At 48.5% G+C, this 27,738-nt stretch overlaps 1 protein-coding gene across 2 annotated transcripts in view; it reads right to left on the reverse strand.

Moving 5' to 3' along the window:
• AGFG2 (ArfGAP with FG repeats 2) overlaps window positions 1–15,950 on the reverse strand; it is a 533,383-nt gene extending 517,433 nt beyond the window's left edge. The window contains exon 1 of one of the 2 annotated variants that reach the window (XM_086946193.1): window positions 15,716–15,950. In XM_086946193.1, coding sequence (XP_086802319.1) covers window positions 15,716–15,894 — 179 coding nt within the window. In that variant the 5' untranslated portion in view covers window positions 15,895–15,950. The remainder of the gene's footprint in view (window positions 1–15,715) is intronic. The other variant, XM_086946194.1, reaches the window with a different exon arrangement.
• Window positions 15,951–27,738: the final 11,788 nt, after the last annotated feature.

Raw genomic sequence — 27,738 nt, forward strand, 5'->3', positions numbered from 1 at the left:
CTCACTCCCACTCACTCACTCCCACTCACTCACTCCCACTCACTCACTCCCACTCACTCACTCCCACTCACTCACTCCCACTCACTCACTCCCACTCACTCACTCCCACTCACTCACTCCCACTCACTCACTCCCACTCACTCACTCCCACTCACTCACTCCCACTCACTCACTCCCACTCACTCCCACTCACTCACTCCCACTCACTCACTCCCACTCACTCACTCCCACTCACTCACTCCCACTCACTCACTCCCACTCACTCACTCCCACTCACTCACTCCCACTCACTCACTCCCACTCACTCACTCCCACTCACTCACTCCCACTCACTCACTCACTCCCACTCACTCACTCACTCCCACTCACTCACTCACTCCCACTCACTCACTCCCACTCACTCACTCCCACTCACTCACTCCCACTCACTCACACTCACTCACTCACACTCACTCACTCCCACTCACTCCCACTCATTTACGCATTCTCTCTCACTCCCTCTCAGTCACTCACTCCCTCTCAGTCACTCACTCCCTCACTCCCTCTCTCCCTCACTCCCTCTCTCTCACTCCCTCTCACTCTCACTCCCTCTCACTCCCTCTCACTCTCACTCCCTCTCACTCCCTCTCACTCTCACTCTCACTCTCACTCCCTCTCACTCACTCACTCCCTCTCACTCACTCACTCCCTCTCACTCACTCACTCACTCCCTCCCTTTTACTCCTTCCCTCCCTCCCTCTCACTCACTCACTCCCTCTCACTCTCTCTCTCCCTCTCCGTCCCCCTCCCCCTCCCTTTCCCTCCCACTCCCTCTGTCACCTCACCCTGCCTGTGCGCCAGCCGGGGCACACACACACAGCCGCACCCGAGCACTTCACAGGTCATTAAAAGACCATTTGCAATTTAATGATGCCTTTGTATTTCACCTCTCCTTAGGCCCCTGCAGCTTTACTCTGGCCATTCCTTGGATCGCCCGGCCGGCAGCCCCCACAAAGCAGCAAGAGTCTCTCTCGCTGCTGCAGACACTTTAAAAAAAAAAACTCGGGAAACACAGGTATGATGTCTCCGGGGTCCGCGGGCCGCCAGGGAAGGCTTGCCGGGCCGCCACTGGCCCGCGGGCCGTACTATGAGTACCCCTGCGCAAGAGGGTTTTCTTTAGGATAGCTCTACGGGTGGACTGTGAGAAGTTGGCCCGATATGCAACGTTCGCTATTCTAGCGACCGCTATGTATCGTTCCAACGACCCTTATGGTGTTTGGTTGTAAGTCAACCTATAGACCAGCTATCCTAGTAGCGTGGATACGAGCAGTCTAAGGCTAAAGACTCGAGAGGGCGCGTTAAGCCAGCTGTTTACCACACATGTACCCCTTGAACACCCAGTGAAAGGACACCACACAAGTGTTATGAAAATAAACAGTATATTTATTAAGAATCACAACAGCCCTGTACTCTTTATGAGGACAGGGTACTAAGCACAAACCAAATCTCTTTAGCAAATACTTCAAGTGCACAATTAAAACAAGTGTCCGAGGACACGGAAAGATTAAGGTCTCGGGCGGACCCGATAAGGCAAGTCGGAAGCGAGGGACTCAGGACCCTAGAGTAAGGAGGCTATGCAGGCACCGAAATGCCGAGTTACCTAGCCACGAGGGCTGCGGCTGCACAAGTCTTACAGGCGTCGGGGTCTTCGCTGACGAGCCAGGAGCCGGAAGAAAAGGAGTTGCTGGCCGGCGACCAGTGCTGAATAGTTCGTAGAGATCCAAGCCTGGATCGGAGATTGATGAAACCTGAAAGCAGAGGGGACCAAGTTCGTACTACTAGCCAGTAGTCAGAGGGTACCAGGAAGGCACCGGTTGGCCGTCACCTCGACCAGGTGAGTGGGCGACGCTAGGCTCTGCAGTCTCACGGACCAGGAGGCGTTGTCGGCGACCACGGGGGAGGTGCGAGCTGTCCCACGAAGGATGATGCTGTCGGCGTCGCTGGGCCCAGGATGGGGCAACAAGCCTTGGCAGATCTCAGGGCCACGTGGTGGGCCTAAGATGGCGTCTTGAGTGGACCAGGAGGGTCCGGGGTGCTTCTCGCAAAGATGGAAGCAAGGGCCAGTCTGGAGCAACCAGACCAGCAGTGATGATTCTCGGATGTCGTCACAGAAGGGCACAAGCCAGCGGCTAGTGACCAGACAACGTGCTGAGCAGCGAGCAGAAGGGCCCCACGCAGATCGTGGAGATGCTGGGAGACTGCACTTCGGTGCTGGAGCGGCTCAGGGTCGGGGCTTCTCGGACCCCAGAGCACTCACCAGAGAGTTACCTCGATGGTCGTGCTGGTTTTAAGAGCGTGCAGGTTCTGATGATGGCCGGTCCCTCGAGGTCTCGTTGCACCCACAGATCACAGCTGAGCTGATGACGTGGGTAGAGGTCAGAGGTGCCAGGGAAGCCGGTTCTCGTCGAGCTGGGCCGTCGGATTCCTTGAGGAAGGACTTACAGCAAACCGCAGAGTTCTTAGTTGGTGCCCGCTGATGCAGGGTGACTACTCCTTAGTCACAAGGGAGAAATCTTGAGAAGAGTCTTGAATGTCCTTTCGTAGAAAGTAGTTCTTGAATCAAAGATGATCTAATTTGGAAGGGTCCCCGCTCCGGCCTTTATTCTAAAGAAAGGGGTGGGTACATGACTAGGTCCTGCCCTAAGGGTGGGACCAGGAAGGGGGGTAGTTACACCCCTCTCCCCTGCCGGACTTTCCCCAGGCCAGGGCTGTCGCCCCTGGAACTGGTTCTAACCGGCAGATGCGTAGTGAGCACCGGGGTGCCACTCCGCAGTCACCTTCTCGCCAAAGCCCTACCTACCCAGAATACACAAACCCCGTCTGGGACGGTGCGAACACCGCCCTCGACAGGAAACCCTTTGTCCAAGTGCTCCTCGCTGGAAGGACTCCCAGCAGCAGGAGGTCAGACTCGTGTCTGTGGTGGCAGCATCCATTTTGTGGAGCTGAGGCTTCAGTTAACTTTAACCGGGGTTCACAGTTACGTACATGTCGTGTCCCTCTAGAAGGGTGGAATGCTAACCTCGTCGCCAGCATTGGTGAGAGGGCAGCACCCCGATTCGTATGACACCTTACTCGACATGCCTTGATAACGCGACACCGGAGTTACCGATATGGTACGCGTTATCATGGAACAGCTATTGGGTCTTGATTCCGCAAGCTGCAACCGGGCTCGGCTCGGGCCTGAACCTAGCTCACACGAGCCCACGCACTCTGCCTTCAGGATCGTTAAGGCCTGCCATAGGAGTGACTGATAGGAACTCGGGTGTCCATTGTATGGTTAGATATAGAGCTACTATACCTAAAGCGAAGGGTGGTTACACGTCTTCGCCCCAGCTGTCGTGCAGCCAGTTGTGTCAAATTTAGGAGGCCAGCCAGGGGTGGCATAATACATGCTTCAGCCCCTGGCGGCCCTGGGTACACCTATGCCCTGCGTTACGGGGTCTGATAAGGTGGCCCAGTACCAATTGGTAAATGCACCTAGGGTACATATCGTAATTTAGAAAGAGAACAGCCAGGCTGTGGGTCTGATTAGCAGGCCCACAGCCAGAGAAAGTCGTAAACCAGTGAAACAAAAGCAAAAAATCTGGGTGATCATAGGATTGCAGACCCTACTCTCCTACATGACCCCCCCCCAAACGTCGGAACAATAAGCTAACCTTGACCAGGTGAGTCTTCTTGTTCTAAGTGGAAATATCTGGAGAGCCCATCGGCATTGCCATGATCAGTACCAGGTCTATGTTCCACTGTAAAGTCCATCCCCTGTAGGGAAATGGACCACCTAAGCAGTTTGGGGTTTTCACCCTTCATCTGATTTAGCCACAAGAGGGGCTTATGGTCGGTCTGAATCTTGAAGTGAGTGCCAAACAAGTATGGCCTCAGCTTCTTCAGGGCCCAAACCACAGCAAAGGCCTCCCTCTCAATAGCTGACCAATTCTTCTCTCTAGGGGTCAGCCTTCTGCTTATAAAAGCAATGGGCTGGTCTTGACCATCAAAATTCAGTTGAGAAAGAACAGCTCCCACACCCAACTTAGAAGCATCTGTTTGGACAATGAATGGTTTGGAGTAGTCCGGACTCTTGAGGATAGGCGCCGTGCACATGGCCTGCTTTAGGTCATCGAATGCTTTTTGACAGCTCGCTGTCCACTGAACCTTTTTTGGCATTTTCTTACTTGTCAGTTCGTTTAATGGTGTCACAATGGAACCATAGTTCCTGACAAACTTCCTATAGTAACCAGTCAGGCCCAAGAAAGCTCGAACCTGAGTCTGGGTGGTTGGAGGAGCCCAGTCCCTGATTGACTGTATCTTGCTCTCCAGTGGCTGAACCTGACCTCCACCTACAAGGTGGCCCAGGTATACAACCTGTGTCTGCCCTATCTGGCACTTGATGGCCTTGATAGTGAGACCTGCTGCTTGCAGTGCCTCTAACGTCTTCCGCAGGTGGACCAGGTGATCCTCCCAGGTGGAGCTAAAGACAGCGATATCGTCAAGATACGCCGCACAGAAGTCATCCAGCCCAGTAAGGACTTGATTCACCAACCGTTGGAAGGTGGCAGGTGCATTTTTCAGACCAAAGGGCATCACCACGAACTGATAATGCCCACCAGGGGTTGAAAATGCGGTTTTAGGCTTGGCGTCCTCAGCTAACCTGATTTGCCAATACCCAGCTGTCAGGTCAAACGTACTTAAGTAGTTGGCCGAAGCCAATCTATCGATAAGCTCGTCTGCCCTTGGTATTGGGTGGGCGTCAGTCTTAGTGACTGCATTGAGACCCCTGTAGTCTACGCAAAACCTCATCTCTCTCTTACCACCCTGGGTGTGAGGTTTCGGCACTAGAACTACGGGACTAGCCCAAGGGCTATCCGAGGGTTCAATGACTCCCAGCTCCAACATTTTCTGCACTTCACTCTTGATGCAGTCTCTAACGTGATCAGGCTGCCTGTAGATTTTACTCTTGACGGGCAAGCTGTCACCAGTGTCAACCTCATGGGTGCACCAATCGGTCTGACTGGGTGTTAGAGAAAACATATGTCTGAACGACTGAAGAACCGGTTTACAGTCGCTCTGTTGATGTTCGGAGAGGCTGCCACAAAAGACAACACCATCTACCGAGCCATCGTCAGGATTCTGAGTGAGCAGGTCGGGGAGAGGGTCACTCTCCTCTTCCTGTCCCTCATCTAGGGCCATGAGCAAACTCATGTCCTTCCTGTCGACATATGCTTTTAGCCTGTTGACATGAAGCACCCTGTGGGGGCTCCGGGGAGTTCCCAGGTCGACCAGGTAGGTGACCTCTCCCTTTTTCTCCAGGATGGTGTAGGGCCCGCACCATTTGTCCTTGAGTGCTGCTGGGGCCACTGGCTCCAACACCCACACCTTCTGTCCGGGCTGGTAAACAGTCAAGACAGTCTTTTGGTCATGCCAAGCTTTTTGGAGTTCTTGGCTGGCCTTAAGGTTTTCAGATGCCCTTTCCATGTATTCAGCCATCCGCGAGCGGAGGCCAAGCACATAGTCCACTATGTTGGCTGCAGGCTTTTTGAGAGGTCTCTCCCATCCTTCCTTCACCAAACACAGGGGTCCCCTTACAGGATGCCCGTACAAAAGTTCAAAAGGGCTGTAGCCAACCCCCTTCTGCGGGACTTCTCTGTAGGCGAACAAGAGGCAGGGGATCAGGACGTCCCATCTACGCCGAAGCTTTTCCGGTAGTCCATGAATCATCCCTTTTAGGGTCCTGTTGAATCTCTCAACAAGCCCATTGCATTGTGGATGATAGGGTGTAGTGAACTTGTAGTTAACACCACATTCCTTCCACATAGCAGTTAAGTAGCTCGACATAAAGTTTGCACCTCTGTCGGAGACGACCTCCTTAGGGAAGCCCACTCTGGAGAACACTCCAACTAGGGCTCTTGCCACAACAGGTGCTGTAGTGGTCCTAAGGGGAATAGCTTCAGGATACCTGGTGGCATGATCCACTACCACCAGTATAAACTTGTGCCCTGATGCTGTAGGTGGTTCCATGGGACCGACGATGTCGATCCCCACCCGTTCAAAGGGCACCCCCACCACAGGCATTGGTATAAGGGGGGCCTTTGTCGTGCCACCTGACTTACCACTGGCTTGGCAAGTGACACAGGAGCGGCAAAACTCCTTGGTATCTTCGTTCATGTGAGGCCAGTGAAAGTGTGAGACAAGCCTGTCCCACGTTTTCGTCTGGCCTAAGTGACCTGCTAAGGGAATCTCGTGGGCCAAGGTAAGTAGGAAACCACGCTGAGACAAGGGTACAACCAGCCTCCTGGTCATGCCAGGCTTGGGGTCTCTTGACTCAGTGTACAGGAGTCCATCTTCCCAGTATACCTTGTGGGTACCTGTGGCGTTCCCAGCAGCCTCAGCAGCAGCCTGCTGTCTGAGGGGTTCAAGAGAAGGGCAGTCTAACTGGTCCTTCCCCAGGTCTTCCCTTGAGGGTCCCCCTGAACCCAAGAATTCAACTTGATCAAGTTCGAATTCCCTAGGCTCAGTTTCCCTCAATTCCTGTAGGTCAGCCTCCTCTGAGACTTGATCCTCGACCTGGGGCAAGGGGGAAGGCGCAGCCTTAACCCTACTGCTCTTTTTCTTGGGAGGTGTCTGGTCCGTTGTTCCAGGATCCAGCACCTGTTCAGTGGGGCATTTCCTGACCTGTGACCTAGTCACAGCGAACACATGTGCTGGCAAACCTAACATTTCCATGTGAGTCCGGTGCTCCACTTCTGACCATTGTGACGACTCCAAATCATTGCCCAACAAACAATCCACTGGGAGGTCTGGACTAACTACAACCTTCTTTTGGCCAGTTACCCCTCCCCAGGAGAAAGCTACAATTGCCATACTGTGATTGGTAGTGACATTGCTTGCATTGGTCACCAGGAATTCTGTACCTGGCATGATCTGTCCAGGGTCCACAAAGTTAGGCGTCACCATGGTGACGCTGGCACAAGTGTCCCTATAGGCCTGAGCCATCTTTCCATTTATGAAAGGCGTCTGTCGGTATTTGCCCAAAGTATTGGGGCTTACGTCAGGGGATACGTCCGCGTCCCCTGTACTGACAAGGACAGCCTGAGTGAGTGTGCCAACTAAGTTGTCACGCCCCTCAGAACCCAGGGTTAACCCTACTAAACCCTTGGGAGGCGCACTACCACTGCTGACTGTACTAGGGGGCACAGGTGCCTTAGGGGCTGCAGTGGCAGGAGTATGCCCTCCTCCTTTCTTGGTGCACTCACTAAACCAGTGAGATTTACTTTTACAGTACTGGCACCATCTTTTGGATTGGCCTTCTTTCTTCTTTTGGGGAGCCTGACCCCCACCCTCTTTGGGTTGTTGGGGACCTGTCGAAGACTTCTGGTCATTTTGTTCCCCTTTAGAATCTTTACCCTTCTGGTCTGCTTTCTTCTGACCACCTTGATTCTGGCCCTGGTTCTGTTTAACTCTTGTACGAACCCATCTGTCTGCCTTCTTTCCCAATTCTTGGGGAGAGGTCAGATCCGAGTCGACAAGATGCTGATGCAACAACTGGTTCTGACAATTGTTTAAAATTTGTTCTCTCATCATCAAATTATACAATCCTTGATAATCAGTAACCTTACTGCCCAGCAACCAGCCCTCAAAAGCCTTAGTGGCACAATCGACAACATCAGACCAATCTTGAGACTGCGTTTTCTGGGTATCCCTGAACAGCACCCTGTACTGCTCAGTGGTTAGGCCGAACCCTTCAACGAGTGTATTTTTCAAGATTTGGTAATTGTTAGCATCCTCCACCCTTGTGGTGAGGAGCTTGTCTCTTCCTTTTCCTTCAAAGGAGAGCCACAAGATAGCTGCCCACTGACTCTGGGGAACACCCTGCACAGTGCAGGCCCTCTCCAAAGCAGTAATCCATTTGTGGATGTCGTCCCCTTGTTTAAAGGGGGGCACTATCTTACCAAGGTGTTTCGTATCGAAACTCTTTTCCCTATTACTAGGTACATTGCTGCCACCAGTGGGGACTGCCCCACTTAACTGTTGCTCTCTAGCAAAGGCAAGCCTTTCTTTGGCCAGGGCAAGTTCTTCCCTTTCGATCCTCAGATTAGCTGCCCTTTCCTTAGCTTCGTACACTCTCCTCTGAGGGGACGTCATCCCTCTTTGAGAAGAGTTGTGAGAGCCATTGGTTTGAAGGGATCTGCCAGAGTCTCTTGACAGAGATCGGGCTCGTCCATTCCCAATGTTAAGCTGACCTGATAGTGGCCCCAGGGGTCCCCCAGTACCGCTATCATGTTTGCTTAAGTTGGACCTGCTTAGTCTGACGACTTCTACCTGTCCCTTATCTGCCTCATCCCCAGAGAGATCCTCATCCTCATCCTCCTCCACATCTTCGTTCTCAGTTGCGAGGTGGATGAGGTCAGGATCGTCTCGGGTTCCCTCGAGGGGAGGCATGTCTCCTTCTGGATTAGAAGAGCTACAAAGTTTCTCAGCTCTTCTGGCATCATAAGTCTCCAAGAGACCAATCAGAAAGGACGTTGTGGGGTTAGACCCCTGCTGAATCTTCCTGGAGTGACACAGTCGTCTTAACTCCTTGAAGCTCAGCACAGTATATCCTGAAGGGATGACCTGTGGAGGGTCAACTGACACAAGGGGAGACCCAGAGTTTCCTCCTTTGTCCGACATACTGTTTCTAGTGTGGTGTAAGTGATGCACCTACCTACACTACGTGTTTACCTACTGTACCCTTGCTAAGAGTTGTAGCCAAGGTGTGCTAAGCCTTGAGGAGCTACAACAGCTGGTTCAGTAGAACTCAGAGTATTCTAAGCTTTTAGTTATATGTACTAACAGTACTTGTGCGATCTTTCAACAAGATATTCTTAGGATACGTGTGGTAAAACAACAGCAAGCTCAAATCCCAACCGCTGCTCACCAATGTGAGAAGTTGGCCCGATATGCAACGTTCGCTATTCTAGCGACCGCTATGTATCGTTCCAACGACCCTTATGGTGTTTGGTTGTAAGTCAACCTATAGACCAGCTATCCTAGTAGCGTGGATACGAGCAGTCTAAGGCTAAAGACTCGAGAGGGCGCGTTAAGCCAGCTGTTTACCACACATGTACCCCTTGAACACCCAGTGAAAGGACACCACACAAGTGTTATGAAAATAAACAGTATATTTATTAAGAATCACAACAGCCCTGTACTCTTTATGAGGACAGGGTACTAAGCACAAACCAAATCTCTTTAGCAAATACTTCAAGTGCACAATTAAAACAAGTGTCCGAGGACACGGAAAGATTAAGGTCTCGGGCGGACCCGATAAGGCAAGTCGGAAGCGAGGGACTCAGGACCCTAGAGTAAGGAGGCTATGCAGGCACCGAAATGCCGAGTTACCTAGCCACGAGGGCTGCGGCTGCACAAGTCTTACAGGCGTCGGGGTCTTCGCTGACGAGCCAGGAGCCGGAAGAAAAGGAGTTGCTGGCCGGCGACCAGTGCTGAATAGTTCGTAGAGATCCAAGCCTGGATCGGAGATTGATGAAACCTGAAAGCAGAGGGGACCAAGTTCGTACTACTAGCCAGTAGTCAGAGGGTACCAGGAAGGCACCGGTTGGCCGTCACCTCGACCAGGTGAGTGGGCGACGCTAGGCTCTGCAGTCTCACGGACCAGGAGGCGTTGTCGGCGACCACGGGGGAGGTGCGAGCTGTCCCACGAAGGATGATGCTGTCGGCGTCGCTGGGCCCAGGATGGGGCAACAAGCCTTGGCAGATCTCAGGGCCACGTGGTGGGCCTAAGATGGCGTCTTGAGTGGACCAGGAGGGTCCGGGGTGCTTCTCGCAAAGATGGAAGCAAGGGCCAGTCTGGAGCAACCAGACCAGCAGTGATGATTCTCGGATGTCGTCACAGAAGGGCACAAGCCAGCGGCTAGTGACCAGACAACGTGCTGAGCAGCGAGCAGAAGGGCCCCACGCAGATCGTGGAGATGCTGGGAGACTGCACTTCGGTGCTGGAGCGGCTCAGGGTCGGGGCTTCTCGGACCCCAGAGCACTCACCAGAGAGTTACCTCGATGGTCGTGCTGGTTTTAAGAGCGTGCAGGTTCTGATGATGGCCGGTCCCTCGAGGTCTCGTCGCACCCACAGATCACAGCTGAGCTGATGACGTGGGTAGAGGTCAGAGGTGCCAGGGAAGCCGGTTCTCGTCGAGCTGGGCCGTCGGATTCCTTGAGGAAGGACTTACAGCAAACCGCAGAGTTCTTAGTTGGTGCCCGCTGATGCAGGGTGACTACTCCTTAGTCACAAGGGAGAAATCTTGAGAAGAGTCTTGAATGTCCTTTCGTAGAAAGTAGTTCTTGAATCAAAGATGATCTAATTTGGAAGGGTCCCCGCTCCGGCCTTTATTCTAAAGAAAGGGGTGGGTACATGACTAGGTCCTGCCCTAAGGGTGGGACCAGGAAGGGGGGTAGTTACACCCCTCTCCCCTGCCGGACTTTCCCCAGGCCAGGGCTGTCGCCCCTGGAACTGGTTCTAACCGGCAGATGCGTAGTGAGCACCGGGGTGCCACTCCGCAGTCACCTTCTCGCCAAAGCCCTACCTACCCAGAATACACAAACCCCGTCTGGGACGGTGCGAACACCGCCCTCGACAGGAAACCCTTTGTCCAAGTGCTCCTCGCTGGAAGGACTCCCAGCAGCAGGAGGTCAGACTCGTGTCTGTGGTGGCAGCATCCATTTTGTGGAGCTGAGGCTTCAGTTAACTTTAACCGGGGTTCACAGTTACGTACATGTCGTGTCCCTCTAGAAGGGTGGAATGCTAACCTCGTCGCCAGCATTGGTGAGAGGGCAGCACCCCGATTCGTATGACACCTTACTCGACATGCCTTGATAACGCGACACCGGAGTTACCGATATGGTACGCGTTATCATGGAACAGCTATTGGGTCTTGATTCCGCAAGCTGCAACCGGGCTCGGCTCGGGCCTGAACCTAGCTCACACGAGCCCACGCACTCTGCCTTCAGGATCGTTAAGGCCTGCCATAGGAGTGACTGATAGGAACTCGGGTGTCCATTGTATGGTTAGATATAGAGCTACTATACCTAAAGCGAAGGGTGGTTACACGTCTTCGCCCCAGCTGTCGTGCAGCCAGTTGTGTCAAATTTAGGAGGCCAGCCAGGGGTGGCATAATACATGCTTCAGCCCCTGGCGGCCCTGGGTACACCTATGCCCCGCGTTACGGGGTCTGATAAGGTGGCCCAGTACCAATTGGTAAATGCACCTAGGGTACATATCGTAATTTAGAAAGAGAACAGCCAGGCTGTGGGTCTGATTAGCAGGCCCACAGCCAGAGAAAGTCGTAAACCAGTGAAACAAAAGCAAAAAATCTGGGTGATCATAGGATTGCAGACCCTACTCTCCTACATGGACCACATGGAGTAAAGAACCAGGAGATGGAAAACACAATAGGCGTTTCGGTTTCATACTTCAAAAAGCCTGAACGCCTCTGTGCAGGGTCTAATCCCCATATTTCTTCACAATTGTAGCAACCACCGAGACCTTGACTCTCCATGAGTAGGACAAAAAAAGAGGACATGCCCTTCAGTTTCCTCAGCCCGATCACACCCTGGACAATCTAGTGTGAGGGCGCCTAGCCATGTGTTAGTAAATACACGGAGCCGCAGTACCCAGTGTCTGAATTGGAGGAAAAGTTTCTTTGCTAGAAGCGGGTGGATATAATCTAAAGCTGCTTCCAGCCTGTATTGCTGCTTAATTACTAGAGACGTTAACTAAAATTAGTTCTGAATTCATTTATCGCATCTGGTGGACAATAAACACGAATACATGTTACAGATACCTCCCATGAGAAACCAATTCAGTACAAATAGCTAGGCCAGCTGGGCTGAAGTAAGGGACACAATTGATATCCAAATGTTTTGCCACGTCACCTCCTTTCCAATATGTTTTATCAATATGCTAAACTTTACTAAACATATATTTGTCATGGTGCTTTTTATTGAGTGTATTTTGCATCTTTTAAGGGCTCCGACCGAAATAAAGATTACTTGACTGACTGGCTAAACTTTAAATCCCTCAAGGATAGCAGCCATGAGATCCAGTTTGGATGAAATTGTGAGCCAAGTTTATATTAGGACTAGAACACACAACTTAGTATTTAAATGAAGTTCCTCAATCTCTCACCCATACACAAGCAAGGATCTTGCATTGAACAATCCTGCCTCAGAAGCCACCTGTTTTCATGCCTCAGATCACCATTAAATTTTGGCAGCTCGGATTTCAATAGGAAGACACTGATCGCAGCGACTCTCACCTTCAAAATTTCACGTCCGTTCTGACTCCACAGGACCAGAAGTACTGGCCATGGCCACATTCCGTGCATGGATGGATAACAGTCCCCATCAGGCCTGCACATGCACAGTGGTGGTGACCATGTCTGACCCAGCTACTCAGTGGTGCCTGGAGTCGCACTAATATCAATTACTGTCACTAGATGGAGTGATCCTTCATAGCTCATTCTTTAACTCAAGTCATCGGAGATTTGTATAGCGCGCTACTCACCCAGAGGGCCTCAAGGCGCTTAAGGGAAGGGGTTTGTTACTGATCGAATAACCAGGTCTTGAGTTGCTGCCTGAATGAGAGGTGGATCTGGGTAAGACGGAGGTGAGAGGGGAGGGAATTCCAAGTCAATGCTAAATTATAAAAACCCTAGTCCTGGTCTTTACAGGGACTCGTCCTGATGCCCCTGAAGGTAATCCTCTCTTTATGATACCATTCAAAGCATAAAACTGCCAAATGGAGAAAAAAAAATACAGATACAAAATTCTGAAACCGTTGTAACACATATAAAACAGTCTTACAAGCACTGTGCAGCAAATGCCCGAATATAATTCCCAACTGGTCTGACCATGCTCTGAGACGACAGTGGCGACCAGAGCACAGATGTTGATAACCCCAAGATAGTGCCCCAAGTCGCACTAAGTACTGAAGTGTGCCATGCCTCACAGGAGCACCAATGGGCAGTGTAAAAGCTCCACAGTCTAGTAATGTTCAGAGTCCTGCAGTCAGTCAGGTGCACCAGGGGTCGGAGCAGTAGTGTTTGTCCCGCAGCCAGGTGCACTAGTGATAAATGCAGCAATGTTCAGAGTCCTACAGTCAGTCAGGTGCACCAGGGGTCGGAGCAGTAGTGTTTGTCCCGCAGCCAGGTGCACTAGTGATAAATGCAGCAAAGTTCAGAGTCCTACAGTCAGTCAGGTGCACCAGGGGTCGGTGCAGTAGTATTTGACCTGCAGTCAGTCAGGTGCACCAGGGGTCGGTGCAGTAGTGTTTGTCCCGCAGTCAGTCAGGTGCACCAGGGGTCGGTGCAGTAGTGTTTGACCTGCAGTCAGTCAGGTGCACCAGGGGTCGGTGCAGTAGTGTTTGTCCCGCAGTCAGTCAGGTGCACCAGGGGTCAGTGCAGTAGTGTTTATCCTGCAGTCGGTCAGGTGCACCAGGGGTCAGTGCAGTAGTGTTTGTCCTGCAGTCAGTCAGGTGCACCAGGGGTCAGTGCAGTAGTGTCTGTCCTGCAGTCAGTCAGGTGCACCAGTGGTCAGTGTAGCAGTGTTCAAAGTCCCTCAGGTGCACCAGTGCAGTAGTGTTCTGAGTTCTGCAGTCAGTCAGGTGCACTGGTGATAAAAGCTGTTGTGCTCAGAGTCAGTCAGTAAGGTGCACCAGTGGTCAGTGCAGTAGTGCTTGTCCTGCAGTCAGTCAGGTGAAGCAGTGGTCAGTGTAGTAGTGTCTGTCCTGCAGTCAGTCAGGTGCACCAGTGGTCAGTGCAGTAGTGTTCAAAGTCCCTCAGGTGCACCAGTGCAGTAGTGTTCTGAGTTCTGCAGTCAGTCAGGTGCACCAGTGGTCAGTGTAGTAGTGTCTGTCCTGCAGTCAGTCAGGTGCACCAGTGGTCAGTGCAGTAGTGTTCAAAGTCCCTCAGGTGCACCAGTGCAGTAGTGTTCTGAGTCCTGCAGTCAGTCAGGTGCACCAGTGGTCAGTGCAGTAGTGTTCAAAGTCCCTCAGGTGCACCAGTGCAGTAGTGTCTGTCCTGCAGTCAGTCAGGTGCACCAGTGGTCAGTGTAGTAGTGTCTGTCCTGCAGTCAGTCAGGTGCACCAGTGGTCAGTGCAGTAGTGTCTGTCCTGCAGTCAGTCAGGTGCACCAGTGGTCAGTGCAGTAGTGTTCAAAGTCCCTCAGGTGCACCAGTGCAGTAGTGTTCTGAGTCCTGCAGTCAGTCAGGTGCACCAGTGGTCAGTGCAGTAGTGTTCAAAGTCCCTCATGTGCACCAGTGTAGTAGTGTCTGTCCTGCAGTCAGTCAGGTGCACCAGTGGTCAGTGTAGTAGTGTCTGTCCTGCAGTCAGTCAGGTGCACTACTGGTCAGTGCAGTAGTGTTCAAAGTCCCTCAGGTGCACCAGTGCAGTAGTGTCTGTCCTGCAGTCAGTCAGGTGCACCAGTGGTCAGTGCAGTAGTGTTTGTCCCGCAGCCAGTCAGGTGCACCAGTGGTCAGTGCAGTAGTGTTCAAAGTCCCTCAGGTGCACCAGTGCAGTAGTGTTCTGAGTTCTGCAGTCAGTCAGGTGCACCAGTGGTCAGTGCAGTAGTGTCTGTCCTGCAGTCAGTCAGGTGCACCAGTGGTCAGTGCAGTAGTGTTCAAAGTCCCTCAGGTGCACCAGTGCAGTAGTGTTCTGAGTCCTGCAGTCAGTCAGGTGCACCAGTGGTCAGTGCAGTAGTGTTCAAAGTCCCTCAGGTGCACCAGTGCAGTAGTGTCTGTCCTGCAGTCAGTCAGGTGCACCAGTGGTCAGTGTAGTAGTGTCTGTCCTGCAGTCAGTCAGGTGCACCAGTGGTCAGTGCAGTAGTGTCTGTCCTGCAGTCAGTCCGGTGCACCAGTGGTCAGTGCAGTAGTGTTCAAAGTCCCTCAGGTGCACCAGTGCAGTAGTGTTCTGAGTCCTGCAGTCAGTCAGGTGCACCAGTGGTCAGTGCAGTAGTGTTCAAAGTCCCTCATGTGCACCAGTGTAGTAGTGTCTGTCCTGCAGTCAGTCAGGTGCACCAGTGGTCAGTGTAGTAGTGTCTGTCCTGCAGTCAGTCAGGTGCACCAGTGGTCAGTGCAGTAGTGTTCAAAGTCCCTCATGTGCACCAGTGTAGTAGTGTCTGTCCTGCAGTCAGTCAGGTGCACCAGTGGTCAGTGTAGTAGTGTCTGTCCTGCAGTCAGTCAGGTGCACTACTGGTCAGTGCAGTAGTGTTCAAAGTCCCTCAGGTGCACCAGTGCAGTAGTGTCTGTCCTGCAGTCAGTCAGGTGCACCAGTGGTCAGTGCAGTAGTGTCTGTCCTGCAGTCAGTCAGGTGCACCAGTGGTCAGTGCAGTAGTGTTCAAAGTCCCTCAGGTGCACCAGTGCAGTAGTGTTCTGAGTCCTGCAGTCAGTTAGGTGCACTAGTGATAAAGCTGTTGTGCTCAGAGTCAGTCAGTCAGGTCAGTCAGGTCAGTCAGGTGCAGCAGTGGTCAGTAGTGCTCTCAGTCAGTCAGGTGCACTAGTGATGGATGCAGTAATGTTCAGTCCCTCAGGTGCACCAGTGGTCAGTGGTGCTCTCAGTCAGTCAGGTGTACTAGCGCCTCACACACACACGTGCCCCGCCCCCCCCCCGGGGGGGGGTCCCCCTTGCGGTACTCACAGGGCGCCGGAGCAGGCGGTGCAGACGAAGCTGCCCTCGCTGATGTCCACGTAGGTGACGCCGCGGGAGCCGCACTCGGCGCACAGCCGGTTCTGGGGGGCGGCGGCCAGCAGCTCGCGCACCCGCCGGCCCCACAGCTCGTCCTCCTCCCGCGCCGCCCCGGAGCCCTTCTTCGCCATCTCTGCCGCGGGAGCGAGCGGCGCGCGCACGAGGGCCAACGGGCTCACCGTCGGGAGCGCGCAGAATCCCCTCTCTCCTCAGGGACCGCGCGCGGCGCGAGCAAGGCGGTACGCGCTGTCTCAAAAGCACCGCCCACCCACCTGGAACTCCACCCTCATACGCCCACTGCAAAATCAAGCCACGCCTACCCACCTTTACCTCCGCCCTCATACGCCCACAGCAAAGAGAAGCCACGCCTACTCACCTTTTCCTCCACGATCAAACGCCTACTCAAAGGCTAAGCCACGCCCGCGCAACCAACCCGATATTCCAAGGTGAAGCCACGCCCACGGATCTCTACCTCAACCGCATACGCCTACTCCAGGATGAAGCCTACAACCTGAGGACTCCCACTCGAGTCCAGGTCACGCCTACCCCCTCTATAACGGCGTATGATAAATTTGTTTATTCCAGGAGCGCCAGGCTCAGCAAAAGTGAGGCCTTGCCCCTGCCGGCAAAATACGCGCGAGACCACGTACGCACCATGCTAACGCTTCACGCGAGCGCACCTTAACTTTGCCCTTGCGCACCTTGTCGCCCAGGAGGCCACGCCCCTTAGGGGGGGGGACCTGCCGTTAGGACCTGCCTACTTGTGGGTTTGAAGCCGGCGAAGCCCCGCCCTTCAGGCGCGCGCGTGCGCGCAGCGCGGCCATCTTGGATTGGGATGCTTCCGCTCGGGGTGCGTGTGTCCCCCAAATGCGACGCTCTTCTTCCAAAGCTGACTAGAATAAAACCTCGTCCATGAGGAGGAACTTGTCAGAGCAATGACCGGCCGATTCAGATGCTGCTCGGACAAGAATAGTAACTACAGCATTATCAAAGTATGTATGTAGGTGAGAGTAAGCCTCAAGCATTGGACTGCATTGTTAGCTGCATAGGAAAGCCTAAAAATGCCCCCCTAATTCCGAAAAGCAAGGTTTTTATTTATAATTGTTGCATATTATGCAACAGTACTGCATATTTATGAAGGTTTAAACACAAGTTTCGTTTCTTCAACAAATCAGAGCGCATAAAAAAGAAATGTCACATTGCTTTAGCACCTAAGCAGTATTTATGAATAATTATTCAGCATCCTCTATGCCAGAGGTCTTCAAACTTTTTGATGCCGAGACCCCCTTGTAAAACCTTTTTAGGCGTAAGGACCCCCTTCTGACAAAAGTTTCTAGAAACTGGTACTCCTCATCATCACCTTTTGACAACCATAAATGCGCCTGTTATACCTCATCACATTCCTCCATCATTCATCCACCAACACTTTCAGACATCCATCCATCCACCCTTTCATCCTTCCATCCATACATCTATCCTTCACCAATCTATCCTTCATCCATCCACCCTTTCATCCTTCCATCCATACATCCATCATTCATCCATCCACCCTTTCATCCATCCATTCACCCTTCATTCATCCACCCATCTATTTACACATCCATCAATCCATCATTCATCCATCCACCCTTTCATCCATCCATCCTTTATCCATCCACCCTTTCATTTTTCCATCCATACATCTATCCTTCACCAATCTATCCTTCATCCATCCACCCTTCATCCATCCACCCTTTCATCCTTCCATCCATACATCCATCATTCATCCATCCACCCTTTCATCCATCCATTCACCCTTCATTCATCCACCCATCTTTTTACACATCCATCCATCCATCATTCATCCATCCACCCTTTAATCCATCCATCCTTCATCCGTCCACCCTTTCATTCTTCCATCCATACATCTATCCTTCACCAATCTATCCTTCATCCATCCACCCTTTCATCCTTCCATCCATACATCCATCATTCATCCATCCACCCTTTCATTCATCCATCCACTCATCATTCATTCACCCACCTTTTCACACATCCATCCTTCAGCCTTTCATCCATCCATCCACCCATCATTCATCCACCCACCTTTTCTGTGCCTCTCTCATGAGGGGGGGGGGGGATCAGTATCTCTCTGCGTCGTCTTCCTTCTTCTTTCCCGCTCATGGGAGGGCATCTCTGTGCCTCCCTGCTGGGGGCGGGGGACGTGTCACAGGACCCACAGCTCCAGGTGTGCAACATCCATTGAACTCAAAGGGCTACACTACAGCCACTCCCACAGACCCCCCCCCCCAACCCCAGCTCGTGTATGTGAGCCCAGCTGTAACAGCTTCAGGGACACACAGTCACACCCAAGTACTTGACAGGTCTTTAAAAGACCTTTTACTTGTTAATGAGGTGTTGATGTTTTTCACACCTTGGTGTGAATTAGGCCTCCGCTATGAGCACCCTCGATCAGCCCAATGCCAGGAACTGCACTCTGAAGAATCTGCGACCCCCTTCCCAGGACTCCACGACCCCCCTTTGGGTCGCGCCCCACAGATTGAAGACCGCTGCAGTCTATGCTAATGTCACCTGGAGACATTCAAGAAAAATATGAAACATTGAAACTAAGACTTTCTTCAAGTAAATAGACCTAGGGAAAAAACAGAAAATGTAGTTACAATTAACAATTTTGCATCCTTATCACGGAAAGTTCATTATGAGCAAAACAATACAGCAATTAAAATAAACTAGTATGACCTCAGCGTATCGGAGCCTGTGGGGAGAAGATGTACGCGGGGGGAAGCATGAGTAAATGACAGAGATAGCTTTCATCGAGTTCAAGATGACATCTGCGTAGAAATGTGATAATTAGAACATATTACAAAACACGCTTATATAAAACTTTATTTTAAAAGGCAATTACACCTCATGCGTGTGGTGAATTGTGTGTAACAAATCCATATTACACATTATTATTGATGTACAAAAACACAAATCTTTAAAACAATTCTACAAATATCAACATTTGTTAACACTGAAGAAGGAGTTTTAACAACAACAAAAAATTGCAATTTCGTTTCTTCAGCAACTTATATTGGATTGGAGGAAGTTTTAATAGAGACAAAGGTAAAAATTTAAATAATGAATTGATAGAGGGGTTGCAGGAATGAGTGGGGACTGTGACCAAGACCGCAAGTCCCAAGATGAGAGCCCCCGGCACATTGGACTGCTGGAATTGACGTCATCCTTAAAATCGTCAGTTTAATATTGAGACAAGAGAGGCTTTGATCTCTAACACAAACGAACTCCAGAGTGGCCCTCAGACATATGTACATAATGTGAGTCACGCCAGTGGTACATTTGATAAAGAAGGGACAATGAAACACTCGGGAGAGACCTGGGGAATATGGGAATAAAGTGCTTTGCCAAAGTCCCGGGGGGGTACCATTTCTTGGAAGGAAAACAATGGCCAACATATTGACCAGTGGGCAGCTTTCTCCTTCACACCGGAACGTCAAGTGGAAATTGAGACAGTATGTATGGAAATAGATTCATGAAACTGTTATCGGATGGATGCACAGCTGTGTTTTGTTGAGAGATAAACGCTCATCTGTTGAGTAGTGTTTATAGTTGTTTTATGGTGCTCTGCAAGGTGACGTCGAGGGCCCAACGACGTCAATCAAAATGCTTTAGAACGTGAGGCTAGAGGATCTCTAGTCTCATCCCTTCGCTGGCACACACGTAGTTGTCTTTCCTTGAGTCAAAAAAAGACTTTCATTCAATGTTTCTTGTTATGTATCTTTTAATTTTACTTCAAGATTGAATTCCTGATTTGCGACATTGATTCTTATGTCTTCAAAATCATTATCAACAATATTTAGTTCAGGCACTGTCTTTCAAACGTGTCCAATGCATTTCGGGCATTTTTAACATGCCCTTCATCAGGGAATTGACACTGAAAACAATAATGTAAATAAACATTAATATGGCTACTGGATATGTACACAGATAAACAGTACACAAACATGTAAATGATAGCACTCATGTTAACCATTTTCCAAAGTATTAAACTAGCTACTCAAACGGAAACGAAAATGCAAAGCTATAGCCATTTACCCAACATGTGAGAAAATGTCACGGCGTGTTTACATGCAAAGATAAGGATAAATGGGTCGGCGTGTCACTTACATGCCTGTCAGGGAGAGCTGGTGTAAATGAAATGAAAAGCGATTTTATAGAGCGCAACAGTTGCCCTGAGGCGTCCAGGCGCTAAAACTAGAACATTGTCTTCCAGAGAGACGATCCAGGAAGGGTCCGAATTAGTTAAACAAGAAGGTCTTGAGCTGTTTACGAAAACTCGCCAAATTGGAGTTGCTTCTCAGATGACATGGAAGAGTGTTCCACAGTCTGGAAGCGTTGTAGGCAAAAGAGCGGCCTCCTGATCTAGCTCTGTAGATCCTAGGGACTTTTGCCAAAAAGGCATTTGATGAGCGGAGTGATTTATTAGGCTGGTAGGGAAGAATCAGGGCATGATTAATTTCTGGGCCAGTCTTCCAAAAGGCTTGGTGGGCAATACAGAGTGTCTTAAACTTTATTCTATCCCTGACGGGAAGCCAGTGAAGAGTCCTGGGAGGAATGCGGTTAGCGCATGTTGACAGAGTGCTTCGATAGCGCACTCGGGACTTGGGTCTGGCGGGTAATGAGAACTAACCTTAAGGTTGTTGGTAAAGTATTCCGGTCCGATGCTCGTCTCCGAAAAACGCCGGCACAGAAGATTACTTGCCGCGTTTAGTTATTTCGAAATGGGGTGGTCACGTGATGGGTCACATGTTTAAGACATAATGAAAAGACTATAGGAGTCTAAAGCTTCATCGAGGGAGAATACGAGCTGAGTCTCGGAATGGTCAAGGATGTGCGCTAAAATGGAAAAGGGGTAAATGGGGGTTGGTAACAAGCTAGTGGTGGTTGGGGGTGCAAAATTACAAGATAAAAAGAAATTGAAAAGAAAAGAAAAATCAAGTCTGGAATCGAACTCTGGTGGTGGAGGTGGAAAAGCACTAGATGCTAACCGTGTAGCTAATGCGGTTGTGACAGGAATTTAAAGAAAAACAGGGGTATGTAATGTCAATGTCAGTAGTGATAGTGAACATACACATTGACAACAAGTTCAGTCTACGGAGCAATATTTCAAAGGTAGAAAGACAATTCGATTCTTTCATTTAAACCCATCGGTTTTTGGGTTGATAATTTGTGAATCCAATAGTTCTCTCTTCTTAGGAGATATTTGTTGTTATCTCTCCCTTCCATTTTAAGTACAGTCTCGAGAATGATAAACTTGATTTGAGAGACATTATGTTGTGTTTCAACAAAATGTGCAGATAGTGCTGACTTCAAGTTTTTAAGTCGGATGTTGGACTTGTGTTCCGTAAGGCGCACCTTGATTCGTCGTTCGGTCTTGCCGACATACATCTTCCCACAAGGACATTTTATTCCATATATCAAGTTGCTGGTGTCACAGGTTGCATTCACCTTGAGTTTGATAGGATTACCTTGTCTCGGATGATGGATAATGTTTCCTCTAATGATGTTATTACAGTTGCCGCAGTTTAGACAAGGTTTAGTTCCAGTGTATACTGTGGTCTCAATGGGCTTATGTTGTAAGATGTCTCCCAAGTTCTTTGCCCTAGTGAAGGCGAATAATGGTGGTTGACTGAATGAGTTTTTGAAATCCGGTTCAATGTTTAGGATTGTCCAATGTTTCATTATGATTTGTTTGAATTTTTTACTGGCTGTAGAATATTTAGAAACCACCACTGTCCGTGATTGCTCTGGTTTTATTGTTGGAGTTAAAAGTTTGGTTCTGTCCATATTGTCAATCCTTGCTTTGGTTTCTTCAACTAGGGTTTGGGGATAGCCTCTGTTAGTGAATTTGTTGGTCATCTCAGTAAGTCTTTTCTTGAGAGTGGTTGTGTCTGAGGTAATCCTTTTAACTCTGGCCATCTGTGAGTATGGTAAATTCGGTATCAGGTTCGGTTCGTGAAAACTCGAGTGTAATAACATGTTGTTCCTGTCTGTGGGTTTGACATAAAGGTCAGTGATGAATCCATGTGGGGTTACGGATATTTTCACATCTAGGAAGTTCACAGAAGTATCTGAAATGTCCCAGGTTAATTGGATCCGTTGGTCGATTGCATTGAACTTAGTGAGTTCCATTCTTAATGTCTCCTCTGTGTTGGTCCAGATGATGAAAAAATCATCAATGTATCGAATTATCATTTTCAAGTGGTTGGTCCATGTTGTCTTCTTAAGGATGTGTTGTGTTTCATACCATTGCATAAAGATGTTGGCATACACGGGTGCGGCCGAATTGCCCATGGCCATCCCGGTAAGTTGTTGATACCATTCCTCTTTGACTCTGAAATAGAGGAATTCCATAGCTTCAATTTTTCACAATTTTTACTAAAACTACAGCAAATATCATTGAACCCAGCAGAATAGGTGATCCTATGCACCGCAGATGTATGCAGTCTTTACACGAGCATACCCCATGACATGGGGATTGAAGCTATGGAATCAGCACTCTTGAACACGGACCTGGACCAAGATCTACAGTTGTTTCTAATGGAACTAATGCATTTTACTTTGTACCACAGTTATTTCAGAGTCAAAGAGGAATGGTATCAACAACTTACCGGGATGGCCATGGGCAATTCGGCCGCACCCGTGTATGCCAACATCTTTATGCAATGGTATGAAACACAACACATCCTTAAGAAGACAACATGGACCAACCACTTGAAAATGATAATTCGATACATCGATGATTTTTTCATCATCTGGACCAACACAGAGGAGACATTAAGAATGGAACTCACTAAGTTCAATGCAATCGACCAACGGATCCAATTAACCTGGGACATTTCAGATACTTCTGTAAACATCCTAGATGTGAAAATATCCGTAACCCCACATGGATTCATCACTGACCTTTATGTCAAACCCACAGACAGGAACAACATGTTATTACACTCGAGTTTTCACGGACCGAACCTGATACCGAATTTACCATACTCACAGATGGCCAGAGTTAAAAGGATTACCTCAGACACAACCACTCTCAAGAAAAGACTTACTGAGATGACCAACAAATTCACTAACAGAGGCTATCCCCAAACCCTAGTTGAAGAAACCAAAGCAAGGATTGACAATATGGACAGAACCAAACTTTTAACACCAACAATAAAACCAGAGCAATCACGGACAGTGGTGGTTTCTAAATATTCTACAGCCAGTAAAAAATTCAAACAAATCATAATGAAACATTGGACAATCCTAAACATTGAACCGGATTTCAAAAACTCATTCAGTCAACCACCATTATTCGCCTTCACTAGGGCAAAGAACTTGGGAGAGATCTTACAACATAAGCCCATTGAGACCACAGTATACACTGGAACTAAACCTTGTCTAAACTGCGGCAACTGTAATACCATCATTAGAGGAAACATTATCCATCATCCGAGACAAGGTAATCCTATCAAACTCAAGGTGAATGCAGCCTGTGACACCAGCAACTTGATATATGGAATAAAATGTCCTTGTGGGAAGATGTATGTCGGCAAGACCGAACGACGAATCAAGGTGCGCCTTACGGAACACAAGTCCAACATCCGACTTAAAAACTTGAAGTCAGCACTATCTGCACATTTTGTTGAAACACAACATAATGTCTCTCAAATCAAGTTTATCATTCTCGAGACTGTACTTAAAATGGAAGGGAGAGATAACAACAAATATCTCCTAAGAAGAGAGAACTATTGGATTCACAAATTATCGACCCAAAAACCAATGGGTTTAAATGAAAGAATCGAATTGTCTTTCTACCTTTGAAATATTGCTCCGTAGACTGAACTTGTTGTCAATGTGTATGTTCACTATCACTACTGACATTGACATTACATACCCCTGTTTTTCTTTAAATTCCCGTCACAACCGCATTAGCTACACGGTTAGCATCTAGTGCTTTTCCACCTCCACCACCAGAGTTCGATTCCAGACTTGATTTTTCTTTTCTTTTCAATTTCTTTTTATCTTGTAATTTTGCACCCCCAACCACCACTAGCTCGTTACCAACCCCCATTTACACCTTTTCCATTTTAGCACACATCCTTGACCATTCCGAGACTCAGCTCATATTCTCCCTCGATGAAGCTTTAGACTCCTATAGTCTTTTCATTATGTCTTAAACATGTGACCCATCACGTGACCACCCCATTTCGAAATAACTAAACGCGGCAAGTAATCTTCTGTGCCGGCGTTTTTCGGAGACGAGCATCGGACCGGAATACTTTACCAACAACCTTAAGGTTAGTTCTCATTACCCGCCAGACCCAAGTCCCGAGTGCGCTATCGAAGCACTCTGTCAACATGCGCTAACCGCATTCCTCCCATTCTTTTTTAGATTTACACCAGCTCTCCCTGACAGGCATGTAAGTGACACGCCGACCCATTTATCCTTATCTTTGCATGTAAACACGCCGTGACATTTTCTCACATGTTGGGTAAATGGCTATAGCTTTGCATTTTCGTTTCCGTTTGAGTAGCTAGTTTAATACTTTGGAAAATGGTTAACATGAGTGCTATCATTTACATGTTTGTGTACTGTTTATCTGTGTACATATCCAGTAGCCATATTAATGTTTATTTACATTATTGTTTTCAGTGTCAATTCCCTGATGAAGGGCATGTTAAAAATGCCTGAAATGCATTGGACACGTTTGAAAGACAGTGCCTGAACTATATATTGTTGATAATGATTTTGAAGACATAAGAATCAATGTCGCAAATCAGGAATTCAATCTTGAAGTAAAATTAAAAGATACATAACAAGAATCATTGAATGAAAGTCTTTTTTTGACTCAAGGAAAGACAACTACGTGTGTGCCAGCGAAGGGATGAGCCTGGAAATAGATTCAGCCATAAGCTCAACCTTGCACCAGTGTGGCATCAGGGGTGAAAGCCAGGATAATGTCCATTTGAAGATCACATGAAATTTACCCCCCAAAAATGCTAAGTACACATAGAGGCATCGCTGTCTTAGAAGGACCACATCAATGGAATAACATCAGAAAAGCTCAGGAATGTCTGGCATTTTGTCAATAGTGAGAGGGTCTCTGCAGGGGTGTCCCTTCTCGACTGATATTTGCACTAATTATAGAGCCATTGGCGCAGATTATATAAACAATGGTATGATGGTGGGTGGTAAGCGAGAAATCATCTCATTTTATGCTGACTATATACTGTTAATATTGAGAAACCTGATGACTGCATAGCCGGGTGTATACAGTACATTAGCGTGGGTGGGGGCGCACTCAGGGTTCTGGCTTTATACAGACAAATCAGTGTTGTATCCATAAAAGCATCTGTAGCAATGGAGACATGCCTACCAAACATTAAGACCCAGAAGGAACCAGTGAGGTGCACTAGTAATGCATGCAGTAATGTTCAGAGTTCCACAGTCAGTCAGGTGCACCAGTAGTCAGCGAAATAATTTCATGTCTGTGACACAGGTGTACACTAGTGAATGCAGTAGTGTTCAGAGTCCCAAAGGCAGTCAGGTGCACCAGTGTTCAGTGCAGTGGTGTTCAGAGTCCTGCAGTCAGTTAGGTGGACCAGTGGTCAGTGTTCAGAGTCCCGAAGGCAGTCAGGTGCACCAGTGGTCAGTGCAGTAATATTCAGAGTTCCACAGTCAGTCAGGTGCATCAGTGGACAGTGCAGTAGTGTTCAGAGATCTGCAGTCAGTCAGGTGCACTAGTGATGAATGCATTAATGTTCAGAGTCCCACAGTCAGTCAGGTGCACCGTTGAAGTACCTAGGAGTGTATCAGAGTAATGTGGGCAATTTACTGGCATCCCTTGAGCGAAGTGTGCACAAGTGGCTACAGTTTCCAATGTCCTTACTAGGGTGAATTGCAATAGGAAAATGGCCAGGTTACCACTAGTACTATATGTATTGCAACAAATGCGGATATGTATACTAGAATCTAGCTTCCGCAAACTGGATGATTTGCTCTGATTGCTCTATTGGGGGAGAGGAAGGGCATGTATACGTTTAGACGTACTGAAACTACAGTGGGATAGTGGATTACAGGCACCACATTTCAAGACTTATTATTGGGCAGCTCATATTCAGCATACAGGGTCATGGTTCCAGGAGGGGGGCACTGATCCTGTGGCAGAGAGATTGGTGCATTTGGTACGACCACAGAAACCACTAGTGAGTGATACACTATTCATCCAAGCGTACCAATATAACCAGAGAATACCAACTGTTCACCAAAGGCCAATAAATGAATGTTTTGCTCTGTAAAATTCAGTTAAAAGGTCATAGAAAAAGTAAATATGATAAAACACAAGGATTATTACAAGACAGAATAACTCCCTAAATAGCCTCAAAAATTCATACACATTATTGAGAAAATCAAAACAAATAAACATGGGAATATTGTAAATTAGAAGCAGCGCAACGCATTTCGGTGGGTTAAATGATCGGACCACCTTCTTCAGGAAAAAAGGTGTGGTGATGAAGGTGGTTGGATCATTTAAACCCACCGAAACGCGTCGCGCTGCTTCTACAAAAGCACCAAATCAACCCTATCTTGACCAATCAAGAGACTGTACAAAATAGTGGTTTGACCGATGAATTTCTGTTTGCTTAGTGCAAAACAATGACAAAAAAATAATGTCTTGATACTCTCCCATGTTTATTTATGGTGATTGTCTCAATAATGTTTATTCATGTTTGAGGCAATTCTCTATTTAGGGAGTAATTCTGTCATGTAATAATCCATGTGTTTTTTCATATGTACTTTTTATATGACCTTTTAACTGCATTTTACAGAATAAAACAATCATGTATTGGCCTTTGGGAAACAGTTGGTATTCTCTGGTGATATTGGTATGCTTGGATGAATGGTGTATGAGTCACCAGTGGTTTGTCTAAATATATACAAAGGGAGGAATTGTTATTTTTTATTATCTGTCAATTTGGCATCCTGTCCCTTTGGTTAAGAAAGACCCCTCTCTTTTTGTTTGAGACTGAGTGTTGAGTAGTTTGACTATTAAAGGGTGAGTGCCTACAACTCCTACCTGACACTGCTAGCATTTCGTAGCTATAGCTACTCTTGCTTTGGGATTATTAGTCCTTGACAGGGCTACATATGTCTTTTACAGTCAGATATTATGCAGCAGAGTTATGCTTAAAGTTCTACAGAGCTATCATGTAAACTATATAATTAAAAAAAAAATAACATTGGGGCCGATATATTATGGGAGACAGCCTGTTGTTCGCCAGGGGGACAGATTAAATTAATCCGTTCCCCCGGTGGAGGGACCACCCGCCAAATGTACAGGGCTCGACAAATCTAAAAAATCTTACTAGACCTGCGGGTCGAGTGAGTAGACTTTTCTACTCGACCTAACAGCAATGCACTCGACCCACAAACTGATCGCATATGAATTTTATTTCAAAGCATTTGCAGCGCCAACAACCACCAGCGGGCCAGCTGCAACACTGCCAAGCCAGGCAGGCACGCACATAGCAGTTAAAAAGTCTCCGGTCAGGCACAGTACTGTCACATAATGGAAAATCCTGCTTATAACCAGCATGCAGCAAAAATAAAAGCTTTCAGATCTCTCTGATCTGGACACAACCTTAATCATGCCCAAAACGTACTCCTGCCATTCAGAAATAAGCAATTAAGGTGAGGGAAACATACAATTATTCACAAATTACAGCATAGTACATTCACCGCACAATGTTCTACTGCAACTTGCATAAGCAGTATTAAGCTCTGGGAAGACATTTAATTTATTTCCTTTGTACCTTCAGATAACCGATTCTCCTGACAGATTCAAGTGAAAGGAGCTCTCATTAAGGTCCCAGAATTAGCTACGGTTAGTGAGTGGTAGTATTACATTGCTGTCACTTGAAGT

This window comes from Lissotriton vulgaris, chromosome 12 (genome assembly GCF_964263255.1).
Source record: "Lissotriton vulgaris chromosome 12, aLisVul1.2, whole genome shotgun sequence".
In the NCBI taxonomy this organism is placed as follows: Eukaryota; Metazoa; Chordata; class Amphibia; order Caudata; family Salamandridae; genus Lissotriton; species Lissotriton vulgaris.